The sequence below is a fragment of the Lagopus muta genome, chromosome 6 (genome assembly GCF_023343835.1).
Source record: "Lagopus muta isolate bLagMut1 chromosome 6, bLagMut1 primary, whole genome shotgun sequence".
NCBI lineage: Eukaryota > Metazoa > Chordata > Aves > Galliformes > Phasianidae > Lagopus > Lagopus muta.
In genome coordinates, this window is record NC_064438.1 from 29,313,244 (window position 1) to 29,331,070 (window position 17,827).

Sequence of the window (17,827 nt, forward strand, 5' to 3'; positions counted from 1 at the left end):
AAACCCTGACAACAACCTCTCCAATGAGGAGCTCGTTGTGCCTGCTCCCCAAACGGGCAGCACTGGAGGCAGCGCATCCCAGCAGCGACTCCTTGCAGTGGCTGCCTCGGCTCACTGTGGATACAGGCTGCAGGGGCAGGAACCATCCCCATCTGAGCCCGGACAAGGCTTTGGCCTGTCCACACCTCTGAGCACAGCATGGGTTGTGTCTCCTGAGAATGTCAGCTTCAGGAAGACTTAAGCAAAATAAGCTCCTCACAGGTGAATTTGTGTATCTGAAACCTTCCCTTCTCAGCTGTCACACGTGGAAAAACACGACGAGCATAAGGACATCCACGGTGAGGGAACGGCAGCGCTGGACGCGCGCACTTGCCGGGCCGCCGTGAGAACGGAGTTCCCGTACGGGCGACTGCGGCGGTGCCGTGACGGCTGCTGCGCAACACCGGCTGTGCGCGATCATAGCGCCCTCTGCTGCCTCGCGGTTTGTCTGCAAGAAGACAGCGAGCGACTGCCGACACCAGAGCGGACGTTTTGGGGACGGGACTCCGGTTCTAAATTGCTTGTTTGTTCTATTTTTAATGTACTGGGTAACGACCCCCCAGAGGATGACCACGCGAGGAGGCACGGCGGCCCTCCCGCAGCACCGCCGGGTGCAGGGATCAGCGCCCACTGCCGGGGCCGAGCAGCCACCCGCGCATCTCCTCTCTATCCGTCTGCAGGGAATTCCTTCCACATCTGTGGCCGTGGGGAGGGACGACAAATCGCCTTTCCGCGGGAGGAGAGCTGCGAGGCCCAAGACCGCGCGCTGCCTTAGACCGCCGCTCACCGTCGCCCCAGTCCGCGGCTCTCCCCCCTGGGGTCGGCCGTTCGCACGGCCCGCTCCAGCAGCGCCACGCCAGCAGGCCGAGGCGCGAGCAGCCGAAGCACCGCCCGTCGCAGCGCCGCAGAGGCCGTGCCGGGGCGTGGCGGCGGCGGCGCGTGGCTGACGTGGCGCTCCCCTCGGCGGGGCGGGGCCTCGCGAGGCGGTCGGCGCCGGCCCCGCCCCCCGTTCGCGAGACGCCGGGCCCGCTCGGTCTCTCCCGCGGCGGGAGGGAAGGGTGGGGTGCGCTTGGCTCCGCCTCGCGCCGCGCATGCGCTTCTGAGTGCGTGCGTGAGTGAGTGAGTGAGCGAGCACGGCGCTTCCGGCCCGGCTGCGCGGCGTGGAGCTGAGCGGGGCGATGGTGCTGCTGGAGAGCGAGCAGGTGGGGCCGCGCCGCGTAGCCGCACGGTCGGGGCTTCGGGGCCCGGCGCTCGGGACTCCGGCCGGTCACCGGCCGCGCGAGGCGTCCCCGTGCTGGCCGTGGCGGGAGGAGGCCGGGCGGGACCCCGGGACGCGCCAGGCCCGGCCCCCCCCCGGTCGGGGCTGTGCGCGCGGCTCCGGGCGAGCGGGCCGGTGGCGGAATCCGCAGCCAGGCGGTGTGGTGTGCTTGTGTTACAGTTCCTCACGGAGCTGACGAGACTCTTCCAGAAGTGCAGGACTTCGGGGAGCGTTTTCATAACGCTGAAGAAATGTAAGTGTTTGGTGTGGCGGCGGCGGCGTGAAGAGGTGCCGGTTTAAATCGGTGCTGCGTTAGGAGGTGTGGGCGTCTTCGGGGCGTCTGGCGAGAGCGGCACGGCGCACGCCGACGAAGCCGATACCATGCGGCTGTGTTTCGAGCTGCGGGCAACGTGGGGGCTTTCTGGTTGTTAGACGCTAATTGGAAGCTCTTAGACTTCTGGAAACGGAGAATTAAAACGTTCTTAACGTTTCTTAAGTTTCTCGATAGTTATTGGTGGGTTCCAATTGGATGTGAGAGGAAAATTCCGTGCTGTGAGGACAGCGGGTGGTTGGAGTGACCTCCTCAGGGCTGTGGTGGGTCTTCCAGCTCTGGAGACCTTGCAGGTTCGGCACGGCGAGGTGGTGGCAGCTCGAGGGGCCCTGCTCCCACGAGAAGGGTGGGCAGGCTGTGATCTGACATTCCTCCCCGTCTGGGCTGTGCTGTTTCTGCAATTGGTACCTGGGGCCGTAGTTTAAATCACGTTTGAAGCCTGGTGCTGCTGAAATAAGCAGCCCATACAGCATGTCTGTAGGAGAGCTTGCATATTTTTCTTGGCTTTCTTTTCAGGCAGAACCAGTTTATGTGGTGGACCATTCTGCAATTGCAGAGGGAGGGATCTGAAAAATTTTCATTCATTTGAGGCTGTTCTAAATTTCAAGGTGTTTTACTGATCTTATGAGCAATTTTTAGCATCTCAGGTCAGCAGGCATCGCATGATTTTAGTGAAATGTGAATAAACATTCTCTATTTGCCAATACAGATGATGGTCGAACAAAGCCAGTTCCACGCAAAGGCCACGTAGAAAGTTTTGAGCCAGCAGACAATAAGTGTCTTCTAAGAGCTACTGATGGAAAGAAGAAAATCAGCACAGTGGTGAGTGACAGCTCTGTGTTAGAATGATGAGCAGCCCTACTTGTCTTTTATGCAACACTCCCGTATTTAAGTGAAGCTGCCTTAAGTGGATTGCACGAGAACTGCCCCCTTTGTTCTGCATGGAAGTAACTGAAGGCACAGCTGACGCTGGGATGCCAAAACGTTACACTTACTAAGCGTATTACAGATAGGACAACTGTTTAGTTGTACTTTCTTTACCAGATTTTGCTTCAAAATGATATTGCTGAGCAAGCAGGAAAGGACTGTGTCTGTTTTCCACAACCTTGGGTGTTGAGGGAGGGAGAGGGGAAACTGATTCTAGAGAGATGAGGATGGTGTGGGCAGAAAGCCATGGGACAGTGATGGAACCTGCAGGGTGAGAAAAATGCCATGGCTCCAGGAAGAAAGGTCCTACAGTCAAGCTCAGGTGATGGAGGCAGCTTCTTATAGAGCTTGATGGAATTAACAAAGGTAGGCCTGGCATTACTGTAGCAGCCAGGAAATAGGGAAATGTTCTTTGACTGAAATAGTAGAAAAAGGATTCTTGTTTCTTGTCAAGGATATGTGGTATGGGGCAGACACTTTGAAGCCTCAATCTTACTTAGTGTGCCTAGGTTTCTTTGTTTGTTTAAATTACCCCCTCCCTCATTTACAGAGCTTCTTGTATTTCAGGAAATGTTAACTTTTGAAGTTGGGGACCTGATGTGTTTATTTTGAATAAGAGATTGGGAAAGGCTTTAGCTGACTTTAAATGTCCTCTGTGATGTAATCTACGGGAAAGCATTAATTTTAGAAATAATTGAGAGAATCTGGGCTATAGCATTTCATTCCAGGATTTGTGTTTCCACCTACAGTTAAAGCGTGGCCTCATAGTAGAAGCAAATATTCTTTACTAGAATGTTTCTTCACCTCTTTCCTATGTGAAAATGAGTGGATTTGGGAAGGACAGCCTTCCGAGGATTGCTTTAATCTAATTAGGAGTGTTTTCAGTTTTCTATGTCAGTGAAGTATTATGCCATGTCAGTACAGCCTATGTGTATATGTACATGTACGTGATGTTGTGAAAAGAGATAGCTACTGGTGGGTGAATATGTACTGATAGCTTGTAATAGAAGCCAGTGCTCTCTTGGTTAACCTCTGGTATTACTTTTGTAGGTGAGCTCAAAGGAAGTAAATAAATTCCAGATGGTAAGTTTTGCAAGCCTTCTATTTTCCTTTTCTGTAGGTATTGGGGAGTAGGCAGTAGGAGCAATGGAGAGCTGGGGCCAGGTTGGTTCAGCACTGAACTGACATAAAGATTAATCTCAGACTGCACACATCCATCCATGTAAAACAATCAGTGGTTTTCTCTAACTTTCTACAGTGGTTTAGAAACAAGTTTCCCAGGGTAGTAGAGGAAGGCTGTCTGTAACTGAGAAAATGAAGATACACATCCATGAACAGTATGTAAACTAGTATATACTTGAAGTATCTCTTTTAATGGTTCTAATTATTGTTTCAGGCGTATTCTAATTTGCTGAGAGCTAACATGGATGGCTTGAAGAAAAAGGACAAGAAAAGCAAAAACAAGAAGAGTAAAGCAACGCAGTGATGGACAGTGTCCTACCATCACTGTAATAGACTTGACCCTTGCTCAAAGCAAAGTCCATTTCTTTTTGAGTTACCACTTGTCTTTGGCTTTTCTTTTCCAGCAGGATACTGGGATGTGATCAGTACTTTTGTTTAAATTGAAAGGCAGAAGGTGCTTTCTGTGGATTGTTGTATGGCAGGAGTATTTACAAGATTTTACCAAAATAGCTTTACACTCGTCTGCCAACTAGTTTTGTACTTATACTGCTGTATGTTTTGTATTATACAAGTGGGCAGTGCAAAACCCATCTAGGGAATAACGGGTGAAGAGTAATGCACAGCACCATGAGCAAAGTGAGACTGGAACAGGAGTCTTGGTGACAGATGCCCAGTTTTATAGACAAGCCGCAGTAATACCGGGGAAGGCAGGTGCCAACCTATTACCAGGAACAGCAGCTTTCCTGTTTGTCTTATTTTGAGGGACTTGTTTACACGATGCAGTACAGATGTCTGTAAGGCAGCCAGAATGTGTTTGAGCTCCCACAGAGCTTAGCAGCTGTGCCTTTTCTCCATGCTGACCCAGCTGTGCTGAGCCTGGCTTGGGGCGGGGAGGGCAGGGCAGGATGCTGCATCATGGTTCCTTCAGACATAGCTTAAGAATGCTTGTGTCACCTGAGCGTTTGTTTTTTAAGGCTTCATCCTTCAACATATTCAGGGATCTGGATTTCCCCATTTTCACATCGTAAAGTAACTCCTTCATATGAGCAGATGTAAAAGATGAATACTTACTTGTTCCTATTAAACACAATGAGAAATGGATTTAGTTGTAACGACTGATGTGACTTGTCTGGTGAATGGCTAGGAACAATCCCATTATCTGTGACTTTAGGACCAGTACTGCCAGAGTTACTTTATGTTGCTGTTGCAACCTCACAGTTCTCAGAGGTTTTTGGGCTGGTTTGTCATTGACCTTACATCTTTATATGTTCTAATTTCACCCTCCTTGTTGCTGTGAGAAAAAGGCAGAATAGGTGGGTATTTCTTAATGCACCGACCTTCAGTGCTGAGAGCAATTGTTTGTTTTAAGAGAAAGAAGTAGGAACAAGTTACTTAAACACCAGTGTATGTCCAGACATAGATTGCTTTTTTTGCATATTCACTCTGGTACATTGAGATTGATGTGACATATAATGCATTATATACAGCAACTAAGGCTGTTACTCATCCTTACATTTATTCAGCTTATTTTTCCTGATGTGTTGGTATTGCAGCTTAGTTTTAAATACACACACTAGTAATTCGAAACAGCATTGACTGGGAAGCTGTAGCTTCAAAAAGAAATTAAGATTCCTTTAATCATTATGTCTTCAAAGCCTTTCTTCATGTGGATTCTAAACTCAAGTTTGCTAGTTCAAAACTTCTGTTATGCTTCTAAGTATGTCAGGTTTCTCTGAAGTCTTACTTTCAGGACCTTCAGGTTTAAAATAAGTTTTTCTACATAGGGTTTAAGTTCTGTCTCCCATGAAGCAGCTGTTTGTTTTGAATGGGAAAGTGTGGGGGCAGGATGGATGTAGGCAGCCAGGCTTGCACAATTCAGCTTCATATGTTTTATGAATTCAGCTACCATGTTTTACAGAAAGATTTAAGATGAATTAAAAAAAGACAAAACTTTCTAATACATATTTCAAAAAGGCTCAGTAGCCAAACCTTTTATTACCCAAAAGTTCTTCATCAAAAGTCATTTACAGTGGAAGATGATCGTATTCTCTAATCCTTGAACTGAGATTCTCATTTCAGCATTGTTGCATAAGGACATAAATGGCATTCTAAGCTGAATTTAAGTAAATCATTTTACACTTACACAGCTGCTAATTTCCATTGTAAGGGAGCAAGAATTACACAGTAATACATATCTCTGGCTGTAGTCAGACTGCTTCTTTAATACCTATATGTATAACCAAGATATACAATTATAGTCTATAGACTCATGGCTCACCTCAGGTGATTAATCAGAGGTTCAGGCCGTGACTCAGCAGTTCCCATACACTATAAAACATTTATTTCCATTTCTTGGAATAAATTTACAGCTTATATTACAAATGAAATTCCTTTGTGGAAAACACTGTTGTCTGTTAGTAAGAGCATCCCATAAAAGATGCTCTGAGCACTAAAACAAAACCTTGCATTCATCTCGGTAACTGTACAGGATGAGAACAGGAACCCTGCAAAGGAAACAAAAATAATCTTTTAAAATTTGTGTCAGATTCCAATTGTATTCTTTCAAAACAGGAAGAACTCAGAAGTCCCACCCACAAGGAAAGAGGGTCACAGTGCACTTGTGGAAACAAGTAGTGGAAACATACTTGAACATATTTGTATTTCCTATTCAGTCGTTTGAAGAAAGCGACAAAATAAATGAGTGCAGTTTAGAATTTCTTGAAAGGGCTTACAAAGTGTAGAATTTAGATTACCTGAAGTGAGGATTAGATGGTGTTAAACCCCCATTTTGTTTCATGTTAGCCAAAAATAGCACTTAAAGAAACAGGCCTGAATATTTCTTTTTTGTACTTGGGGAGAGGGAAAGGGGAGAACAAATGAAGAGCAGCTTATTAGATGAAGATGAAATGCAGAAATCGATGGGATATTACATGCTCCTTTAAGAACCTAGATTTACCTCTTCTCCATTTTGATACTGTAAATTTCATCACAGATTGCTTGTAAGTATGAACATCTCTGTTTTGGCCATCGTGACATCAGTTGTCTCACAGTAGCATCAAAGGCATGTCTGGCTCCATCAAACTAAGGAATAAAATGACAAGAAAATGTAGTATTCTCTAGTGAAGGAAGTGCTTCTCTTGGAAGGATTCAGTGTTCTGAACAGTGTAATGTCAATTCTCCTAAATCAAACAGGGTATTAAAAGGATTTAAATGTAATTCATGCAAACACATGCTACTTGCCTTTATTATTTAAGAAAAGGTGTTAAGAATGAGGCTTTTCAGTGATTGCTTAAGAAAAACAGTTCAGCAAACAAAGAAGCTCTATCCTTTTAGCAGTGCTGGATGGAACATGAGAATTTTAGCATAGGGGCAGTGAAAATTGAATGATACAAGCTGATCATGTGCCTGTTCCCTGATAAACTATCTCCATGTTTTGGAAGACTGGGTGAAAGAGGTATTTTGAAATGTTTTCATGTTTCACTGAAGTCTGATGACCGCATGAGCACTGCTTCAGAGCAGAGCAGCGTTGTGGGAGGTGTTAAAAGGAGTACTAGATCTACATCCTGCAGGCAGGATGTCATTTGTATTTTTGGGGAAGATGGAGAGGTCTCCAACTGTAGTTAAGAACTTCTGACTTCAAAGCCACTGCTTTGTCTACAGCATTCTTTTTTCCTAATCAAATAGCTTCTGAATTGTTAAAGGGGCCTATATAACACTTATACATCTTCTGTTTTTCTTGGCTCTACTAAGAAAAGAAGTTTCAGCTGCTGTACTCGTATCAATTGCCTCTGTGTTTCGGATCCTCCTTCATTAACAGCTTCAAGAAAGAAACAACTTTGCTGAGACTGCAAGTTAAAACTTACTTGTTTTGGAAAATACACAAGTTTGGATTTCAGATAACTTCTGGGAAAAATCCATAGCTTTGGATTAGGATCTCCTAATGGTGTCTTGTGTAACTTGGGCATTTCCCAAAAAGGTTTTTCTAGCCTCAGTTAAGCTCTCTGGGTAGAAAATTGCTTTCAGGTTTTAAAGCCTAATTCAAATTCCTCAAAGGAGAAAAACTACAACAGGCAAATGGTACGTTCATCTAACCTACACTTCCACTAGAGTTTCAACTACAATACTTAATTGCTTACCTCTAATAATAAGAAGTGTATCAGAGTTTCTTTTGGCAGATCTACCTGCAGCAATATCAAGAAATCAAATATTTAACATTTCTATCATCAGTTTGCCAACTGGAGATTAGCTGCAGTAAGGGGAGTCACTTTTTCAATTCCAAAGAAGCGCTCATGCTGACAGTGCTAGCAATATACAAAGCATTTAAAATAAACTGGTGAAGACAGATTCCATTATGGAATGTTCCATATAGGTGCAGGCAAATAGGAAGTACTTTTTTCTTGAAAAGCATACAGCAAAGTCTGAAAGCCATATACAACAGCTGGATCAGTTTAACTGTAAGAACAAATCTGGCAGGAACAAGTTACTAAATTACCACAACAGGATAAGTACAGCTTAAGCCTTTACAACTAAGTACTTGTTCCATTTTGGTGTGTACAATTGGACAGTACAAACAGTCTGAGATACTTCTCAAGGATTAAAGATGCACAACGTGGCCAAGAGTTTCTTTGGTTAATTTGCTGTCCCTAATGCAAGGTTTGTAGTAGCAATTTCTTCCAGACTGCATCACTGAATTCGATTACAGATTGGAAATTAATTCAAGCTTTTGCCAAAATACTTACTGCCAAAATCTCAATTTCACTTGTTTTCTGTTGCAAGCTAGAAACAAATGTCTGCAGTCTTGTTTGCACCTGTCAACAAAAGATGGCCAAAAGTAATTCACTGCTTTTGTGACCCAGGTTGAGAACAACTGTTCTCTGTTTCATAGATAATGAGAACAGAAGAGGCTGCTTCTAGCACGAGATGCAGAACTATACATTTAAACTAAAATTCACCGTCAGTATCACTTTCAGTAACATCCACAACAAACCTTGATAGGTAGACAGGAAGGAGACTGGGGCTGAACAATCTTGCTGTAATGATACAGATTTGGTAGTAGCAGTACTGCACTAAAGCAGACTGGGCTGCACATTAGGTTGTGAAGCCTGGTATATGAAGTTACAAGCTGCCTTTCTGGCTATTAGGTGAGAACCTATGACTGCAGGGCACAGCACAGTATGGCTCACTCTTCTTAATACTTACATACATCAAGTATCTATACGTACACAGCTATGTAGCTAGCAAGCAAGCTATGATAATTTTGCAAAGGTAACATTTTATAGAAATAGTTGCAGCCTTACATTAATATTGTCTTCTGTACTCTAATATCTTGAAGCCACTAACCCTAAGTAAGCAAACTGATAATTGTATTGTCACATCGTGCAATCTTTTTACATTACGATAATACTGTATTTCAGAGGCTTAATTCTTTATACTTATTGGGCACACGTGTACCTGAATTTCTTGGCGACGTCTGGCACTGGCAGATAACTTCTCAGGAGCTATAACACTGACATTAGGCACTACAAGAGTTCCATGCGACTCAAATGCACCTAAAATGTAGAGTTTTACATTATATTCTCTCATAATAGGAAAAAAAAGTAGCAAGAAACAGAAAATTCACCAGTAAGCTTAACATGTAGTGCAGGATTTAAAAAGCTGCTAAAAAGTACAGTTAATCAAGCCCATTGGAGGTGAAATAAGCATATAAGTTCTCAAAATGCATGCCTATGACTGTGAAAGGCTGGCTGGCGTGAATAAAAATTTGATATCTTATGTCAAGAAAGTGCTGTACTAAAAAGTTCCAAATGGCTTACAGAATTTATGAAAGAGCTTAGTATACACAGTATCAAAAGAGGAAAGCTACTATAAGATTGAAGAAACGATTTAATGCACAGACCCAGGAGAAGGTTTGTTTTAATTCACTTTGAAACGTGTTTGAGAGTAGGGGGAAGTGTTTCTGAGAAGATGCACTGCTAGAAAACGTGTCCCTATGCTGACCTTGGCAATACTTGCAGAATGTATGATCCAGCAAGATCTTCTAACAGAGCTCAACACAAAGAGAAAATTTTCAGTGATTTATGAAGTGGAGAATAAATACCTGAACTATTAGCGAATGATCCCTTTTGGTTTGGTACTGAGAGGTTATCTGAGGTTTCTCTGAAAGTTAACAAGGACAGTTAAGGAAACAAATTAACAATAATGAAGGCATGCTCTGATAACACATGGTTTCAGGCTGTGGTTCATGCACACTTATTTCATTCCAACAGATAAATTTATGTTTTGTTCTGGAACAGACAGGAACTCATACAGGATTACATTAGCAAATTTGATGCATCAGGCCCAGCAAACGACAAACGATTGTATTGCTATTGTATTGGACTATTGCTTGTCAACAGCACAGCAACCTTTGTGTTAACTTTAGCTACAAACAGCTGTGCTGCCCATGATTCAAGAGTGATTTAGATCCTAATGCTAGAATATATTAAGAAAATTTTGTCTCTAAATCGTTAACTGAATCAACTCACAGATTTCTGAGAGTTGATACTGGTGATACCAGAATACCAAAGCAGTATTTACACTTGAGATCTTACAAATCAAAATAAACTTTTGATTATTTGGATCCATTTACTTTGACAGTACTACTATGATTGTAATTGTTGCATTTTTATTATTACCAAATATGATTTTTTCTCTGTATTCTGCTGCCAGGATCTAAAGGTAGTCTTTAGAAAGTATGCTTTTCTTTCACAGCATGAAAGAATATATAGATCCTACAGATCTGCCACAAAACACGTGAGAACGAGGTTAGTTGCAAAATGCCACAACTGGCAGAGGCCAGATAAAGGAAGAATGAGGAGGTGGGCAGCAGATGTCATCCACCTGTGCACAACGTTTTTGAGTTATGCATTTCATAGCTTAAAGATTTTCTTTACTGTTAATTCAGAAATATTATGGATATCCAATCTGTTGGCTTATTCATATAAACTAGAATTCAGACACTCTTCCTGCTATCACTACCATATTTACATACACATGTACATATATGTAATACAAATGTATAAATCAGTGTTCCAGCATATATTTTATAAAGTCTATGCATAACAGCTCTACTGCTTGTGCACAGCAGTGTAACTGTTGCCTTTCCTGTGATTTCTGCATTGCTGTTCAGCACAACAGAGTAATTTCAGCAAAGACACACAGTCCTGCTGCACACCCTGAGTCTTGGCCAGGTGTTACTTTCACATTCTAGTCAGTAATGGGAACTTGCAGGCAGTCCTGCCATACAAATGATACTGGTGTTTTAGTTGCATTTGAGCTGGATGGATACATACATAGTCTTCTAATTTGAGAAGCACTAACCATGTTTCAGTATAACAGCTTCTAGGGAAATCAGTCTCTTAATAATAAAATTCTGTAGCTAAGCCTTTTGCTTTCTTTTCCCCTCAAAAAGAAATCAGTAAAGCTCATGTTCTATATTGAGTACTACCAAGGTTTAACTGAGTACATAATTATTTCATTAAGAAAACCATATTTATGTCTTTACTTTGCGAAGGATTTTTTTTACTTACCTACTACATCTTTCATCACAGATTTTAGTTTTCAATTTCTGGACCAGGTGATCTACTAAGTCGGATTCAAAAATCCTTTTCTCCGTCTGTCTGTCTTTCTCAAAGGATTTCACCTACGATGTATTTCAGTGAATCTTAACGTTGTTTCTTAAAACAGCATATGAATAAATGTCTCAAGACCAAACTGGGTTATTCACCTATTAAAGGTGAAGCAGTCAAATGGAAGAAGCTGTCATCATTAGCAATCAATCACTGTCCATTAAATCTTTGATTTCTATATATTTTAAACCAACTAATCTATTCCACATTCCCAAAGCTTAAACTATCTCATCTACTTTTATCTCATATGTGATAGATGACATTGAACAAAATGGTTCAGAGGTGCAGATACCATATTAATAAGAGCTTATTAGGTTTGGGGCTTTTCCTTTTTTTTTTTAAACATTCTAGTACTTAGCAGCCAAATCTACATTTACTTGAATTCCATCTACTGAAATATTTGATAGAAAAATGAAATGTTCATGATCCTAAGAAATAAAAAATACAGAACAGATTTATCAACCTGAAACACTACTGAATGTCCTCTGATACCACGCTTACCTTTACGTGACTTCCTTCTTTGTCTGATACAAGAGCTACGTATGTAATCCCAGAACATCTGCAATACTCCTGCAGTTCTTCCTGGGACTGAAATAGGAAAAGGGAAAGAGGAATGGGATGCAAATTTAACAAATTTAAACTGATCACTTAAATAATCAGTTTCCCATCTTCTGTTACAATAACTTTATATGCAGCAGTTACACTCAATATGAAAAGTTCGGAGCGAGGAAAACTTTACTAACAAGTCCAGGAGATGAAACTTAATTTTGCATGGATACATTCACCTAACATTCTCTAAGAGTCAAAATTTAAGTCTATACTCTAGGCAGAATGTAAGTCTAAGCCCTGCAGTCCCAGTTCCTTCACAGAACATTGGTTGGATCCACTTTCTGGGCAAGGCATGCTCACCAGCACAACACCTCTCCCAGCTATCCAGCCCTTTCAGCAAGGCAGCACTGGGGTAAATGACTGTTTCCTCTTTGCCATCTGTCCTCCAAAAGGAATCATTAGTAATAGAAGATAAGTGAAATGCAGTCCAGTCTCCTTTCAGCATAGGTAAAGATGCAAGGATGTACGCCTGCAACGTACAGCTGCCTTCACCGTAGACTATGAATGCCTTTAATGCGTTTCAACAGATTTAGAAGATAACTGGAACCAACTAAGGTCTATTTGGAGATTCATTCTGTTAGGGTGGCACCTTCAGGTCACCTCCTTCATTGCCCTCACTGGTACAAAATATGCTTAAATGAGGCCAGTTAGCTCTCATTTAATTTATTCTGTGACTTTCCCCCTTCATTCCAATACACCTTGGACTCTACACTCGGTTTATAACCAGGGAAGGTCACTTAATTCCACTGTGCTCTGAGGAGTTCTCCGACACATTTTTAAAAGGTCTGGTAGCTGAAGAGCATGCAAGGACAGTGAGAATCTACCCAAATAGCAACCTGCATTCTCAGTTTTCTGAATTTGTGATTCAATTACAACTAATTTTAAAAAATTGAAGAAGGATGGTCTCAGCCTGTGCTAATCTTAGAGAACAGCAACATAATTAATACATGTAGATAGAAATTCTACCTGGGACCAGTCATACATTATTTCAGCTGGAATTCCTGCAGTCCAAAGTTTCTGAACAATATTGATAGCTCTCCCCATTGACATCTGACCAACACTTACAACCAGCAAGTCACATGAGCTGACAGAAATCTGGAGGAAAAGTAAGAACAAGGGGGACAATATTAGCCACCAGACCATTTCCAGTTTATTAATGGAGTTATAACTAAGAAGGATACATTTTTCAAAATGTAACAACCTGCAAAAGGTGTTAGATCACCTCTTTCTAAAGCCACCGGAGCACATTTGGAAGGTGCTGAAGCTTACTCTTTGACAACAAGCAACTGCAAAGCCTCAGCCTGCAAAAGCCTCCCAGCCTATTGTGTTCTTCCCTTCCCAATGAACTTAGCAATGTTAATTTATTCTTACAAAAAAAAAAAGTTAATGAAATAACATATTCCACAACCAAATGAAATTGTGTGACATCCAAAGTCCATTTTCTTAAAGTTCCTTCCTGGAAGAGGCAAAATAAGAATAGCTGAATATCTACAGTTGTATTCTTTCATCTGAAACAGCATTTAAGCTGAGGAAAGTCCCATTACATTAAAAAGTTATAAAACTGAAGATTGCCCGTTCCCTTGCTTTACTAAATAATGCTGTGTGTAGACATGGAAGAAAACAAGTCAACTTGATGTTTGCTGTTTCAGAATGGTTTTTTGGATCACATCTGAATCTGTTATTTTTTCCCCATCTGTGGTTACAGGTAAGTTACTGTCAGAAGTAAGCAAACAAACATTCCCATCTCCCCAGCACCAAACTTACAGTATCCTCCATACTGGAAACAGCAGCAGTTATTTTATCTATAGCTATGCTGACTCCAACAGCTGAAGGCACCGGTCCTACTGCCTGCGGTCCTCTAAACTGTGGGATCTGAAGATAAAAAAAAAAGACAAAACTAAAGAACCAAATAGTTATCTTTGGAAAATGTCAGAAAGATTTTTCAGTTTTCACTTCCTTGTGTTCTCTTTTCCTATAAATTCATTAAGAGATGTACACATACCAGATGATCATATCTGCCCCCGGCAGCAAGAATTTCAGGCACAGTTCTTTGCCTTCTTTTGATGTATGCTACAAACTGGAAGATGATACCGTTGTGTTGCTGTATTTTGTAAACTAGTCCCAGATTTATGGAAATCTGTAAAATAAAAATGCAAAAGTGAACAATTCCTCCACCATTACTCGTTAATGTAATTTATTTCCTATTAGATGTATGCACTGACAAGACTGTTCTCACATAAGAAGACAATGGAAAGATTATCTCCAAAGATTAAGATACAAATAAAAAGTAAGGAAATAATACTTGAAGCTTAACACATCACAAGAAAACTAAACAGCAAGCCATAAGGAAAGTGGAACATGATCAGTAAGCATCAGCTTTCTGCATTTAAAAAATATTTGTAGCTTATTTCAAAACATTTCTTTATGCTTCAATCTTGGTTGGAAAGATAATCCGTTTGTAATTAGATAGAAATGGAGCCAGAGACTTCCAACTGAAAAAAGATCTTGTTCTTCAAACACCTCTCCCAAAATGACTATCAGTATTATTACCTGCCATCAAGGATCTTTCAGCGTGCTTTTTCTACTCTCAAATATCATTAGTTTGTTTTGTGATAAATTACAGGGCCCAGGAGCCTACAAACAACTGATTTATTAGCAAAGTGTTTCCACAAACCTGAAGTTTTATTCCAAGTTGTTTCAGCAGACCGATTACTTCCTCTAAATCCTTCATACCATGCTTCAGCAGCTGAGTCACGCCTGGCTTTTGTTTTATCATTGTGTTTAAAAATGGAAATACATTACTTGCTTCTCCCTTCTGTTCAATGAACCTGTAGAGTCGAGAAAGCTAAAAACAAAAACAACAAATAGCACCAGTGAAGGTGCTCATAACAGAACACTTTGAGAAAAATGGAAAATATTTGTTTGAGTAAAACATCAGCCTTTTTTTGCTTGTTTGACCTAGCAGCCTTTGTCTACCTACTGAGTTGAGGACAGGAACGGACATTTACAACTCTCATTGGGGCATCCAGAAATCAACACAACTTTCTGTATGCACACTCATCAACAGTTGCTTTTTTTTTAATAATTTCTCTCAGTTTGTTTTACTACATGTCACTGTATGGAATTCCATCTACCCTTTCATTACAATTGTCTCAAAAATATGTTTAAGAGAAGAGAGTAACATGGAAAGTAGCCATACTGCAATGGAGAGCAGAACAAACTCAAACCACTTTCAAAGAGATTAATCTGTTTTGGACAGCGGATTTAACAATTGATTCTTTTTTATCCTGGTTGAGTAAATTTCAAAGTAAATAAAACTTAAGTAGCTTATGGCAAGTTATGGGGAATTTAACAACAACTTAAAATTACTCACGCTATTTGACGTGAGAGAGAGATTACAGAATTTGGCTTCCACTTCTCTTTTAGTTAGCTTTTCAGTCTGCAAGAGAAAGAAGTGCAAACATATTCAGAGCAAGTACGTTGCAGCAAACATTACTGCTGAGAAGAATTAAAACACAGGGTTCCAGTGCTTTTAATTACAGGCTGCATTCACAAACTTCAATCATACCGTAAAAAAGCAAAGCTGATAAGTAACACATTTTCTACTGATGTTTTAGTGAGGCCATATTTGGCTTAGTCTAAGGAACAGGAAGAAGGATAAAAATGTAAACTTCTGTTGAAAAGCACTTCTGCGTAACTGAATACAAGAATTCCCATGTGTTAATTAAAATGATAACAAATAAAATTAAATAATTAAAAATTGAACCATAAAGCATTATGAAATAGACATGTTTTTGGATTTAAATACTACCTTAATAATTTAATTTCATCCATTTTCTTTGCTTATTAAGTGAAAAAAAATACACTATGATATTAAGATTCATTTATTTTTACCAGTTCTTAACTACACAGGTGAATATTTACCACATGAACACTTATTTAAAAAATTATCTCAAAACATTCAAATTCAGAAATAACTGAGAACATATTAATCTGAGTTCACTGCCCAAAGGTAGGCAGCCTTTATATCTAACAGGATGTTCCTTGTTACGCTGGCAAATGCCCTGTTACTCATTTTTAGAGATGGCTCCTCTAAGTAAGATACTCTAAACTATGTCTATGAAGATTAGTTTAATTCATATCTTACCACAGCATCATAGAGAATGATGTAAACTTGATTGAGTTTATCCTCTGGTATCCCACAGTGCAAAAGTATAGCTTTCAATAAGGAAGTATGGTTCAAGTAGATACTGTAATTTCTTTCCTGAGTTTAAAAAATAATAATAATAAAAATAAATAAATAAATGAAAAGGAAGAAAATGAGGAATGTTTTATTAGCATTTCTATTTACCTAAACACTAAGGAAAACACACATGCAAAAAGAAAACTCATAGACGTTTTTTCAACCTTCAGTAACATCTCCAACTGTTCAGACCTCTCCTTCCATCACCTTACCTTTCATTTATAAATGAAGAATGGCAAGTAATGGCAAAAAAAAAATATCTACAGTAATTACTTGCCCAACAGAAGGCAGATCTATTTCAATGGCACTGCAGGGACTCGGCTAGTATTTCTGATGCACACACAAATTTTTGCATCATTTTATGTTCACCTACGAGAACACACAACAATGTTCTACACATGACTATTGGTAAAACCTGTAAGCAGAAAGTTCTGTACATTAACTTACATTAACATTTTGAGATGGAAAAAGAGGAAAAAAAATACATAAATCAAAAGGTACAATTAGAGAATCTACCTGTAGCACTGAAAACTCCTGAATGATCTCTGAAATTGCATAAATGGTTTCTGCTAAAGGCAAAAAGCTATTTCCAGTGGATGTAATAATGTCAAATGCACATTCCAGAAGTTCTTTGGGATGACAGCGGTCCAACTTCCGAGGTCTGAAAACTCGCTCAATACAGTATCTGAGGGAAACGTTGAAGAACGAATCAGCATCTTCAGCATTCACTGTCATGTAGCTCAGCATCTCTGCACAACATCCACACGTCCCTTACCTTTTCAAGTTTGATATATTGTTTCTAGCTACAAATCTTGCAAAAGGAATCTGGAAAACAAAATACATAAAAACTGTTCAAACAAAAGTGGTCTAGTGATGTCCTTACGCGGCAGGTGAATTACTAGCATGCAATCAGCATTTTTACTCTCACATGTAATAATGCCATAAATATTTGCCATGGCCAAACAACATAAATCATCTTTGTGGCAAGTCTTAAACAACCACACACACACGAAAAAAACCAACGGAAAACAAAAAAATGTTCCTAGGACAGCTTGGAGAAGGACAAAATACATCATAAACTTGTCTTGAAGCCTATTAAAATGTACTGTCAGCTATTTTGTTGTTTAGAGAAAGATACAAAAAATTGTTTAATAAATCATTGATCAACACATCTTCCAAAACAAAAAAGTCCAAAAGAGAGATAAATACTGTAGATGCTGCACGTGTCCTTAACTGTGAATCACACTGTATAACTGAATGTTCTAAATGCAAAGGAAAGGGGAGTCACACTGGTGTTAAATTAATGTAAGAGATAAAAGGTCAGGTTATCTACCTGTCAGTAATAAACACAAAAATAAAACTTAAAGCACTTAAGTTTTAATTAAGTGCAAAGCAATTAACAACACCAGTATTACCTATAATTGAATAGTGCTGAATCATGGATAGTAAGATTTCAGCTACACATGCAGCAGTTCCTCTCAGAGGAGAATGATGCTTAACTGTGTATGTTAGAGAGGGACATAAAGTTGGACAGAATGTTGCATGTTCTTTAGGAAGACATACAAATAAGA

At 40.4% G+C, this 17,827-nt stretch overlaps 2 protein-coding genes across 3 annotated transcripts in view; one reads left to right on the plus strand and one right to left on the minus strand.

The window, feature by feature from the left end:
• The first annotated feature begins 1,097 nt into the window (after positions 1 to 1,097).
• On the plus strand, positions 1,098 to 4,838 carry SRP14 (signal recognition particle 14). Its single transcript, XM_048947480.1, has 5 exons — positions 1,098 to 1,241; positions 1,478 to 1,550; positions 2,338 to 2,450; positions 3,606 to 3,638; positions 3,952 to 4,838. Exons 1-5 carry the CDS (start codon positions 1,218 to 1,220, stop codon positions 4,039 to 4,041), a joined length of 333 nt encoding a protein of 110 aa, XP_048803437.1. The 5' UTR covers positions 1,098 to 1,217; the 3' UTR covers positions 4,042 to 4,838.
• An 861-nt stretch (positions 4,839 to 5,699) lies between these two features.
• The window catches only part of EIF2AK4 (eukaryotic translation initiation factor 2 alpha kinase 4), a 33,190-nt gene continuing 21,062 nt past the window's right edge, over positions 5,700 to 17,827 (minus strand). For both annotated transcript variants that reach the window (XM_048947436.1, XM_048947435.1), the window contains exons 24-39: positions 17,032 to 17,081; positions 16,773 to 16,941; positions 16,161 to 16,277; positions 15,387 to 15,452; positions 14,688 to 14,858; positions 14,016 to 14,150; positions 13,778 to 13,885; positions 12,980 to 13,108; positions 11,906 to 11,992; positions 11,306 to 11,418; positions 9,835 to 9,893; positions 9,189 to 9,286; positions 8,477 to 8,545; positions 7,874 to 7,918; positions 6,694 to 6,818; positions 5,700 to 6,241 (exon numbers count right to left, since the gene is read on the minus strand). In XM_048947436.1, coding sequence (XP_048803393.1) covers positions 6,187 to 6,241; positions 6,694 to 6,818; positions 7,874 to 7,918; positions 8,477 to 8,545; positions 9,189 to 9,286; positions 9,835 to 9,893; positions 11,306 to 11,418; positions 11,906 to 11,992; positions 12,980 to 13,108; positions 13,778 to 13,885; positions 14,016 to 14,150; positions 14,688 to 14,858; positions 15,387 to 15,452; positions 16,161 to 16,277; positions 16,773 to 16,941; positions 17,032 to 17,081 — 1,596 coding nt within the window. In that variant the 3' untranslated portion in view covers positions 5,700 to 6,186. The remainder of the gene's footprint in view (positions 6,242 to 6,693; positions 6,819 to 7,873; positions 7,919 to 8,476; positions 8,546 to 9,188; positions 9,287 to 9,834; positions 9,894 to 11,305; positions 11,419 to 11,905; positions 11,993 to 12,979; positions 13,109 to 13,777; positions 13,886 to 14,015; positions 14,151 to 14,687; positions 14,859 to 15,386; positions 15,453 to 16,160; positions 16,278 to 16,772; positions 16,942 to 17,031; positions 17,082 to 17,827) is intronic.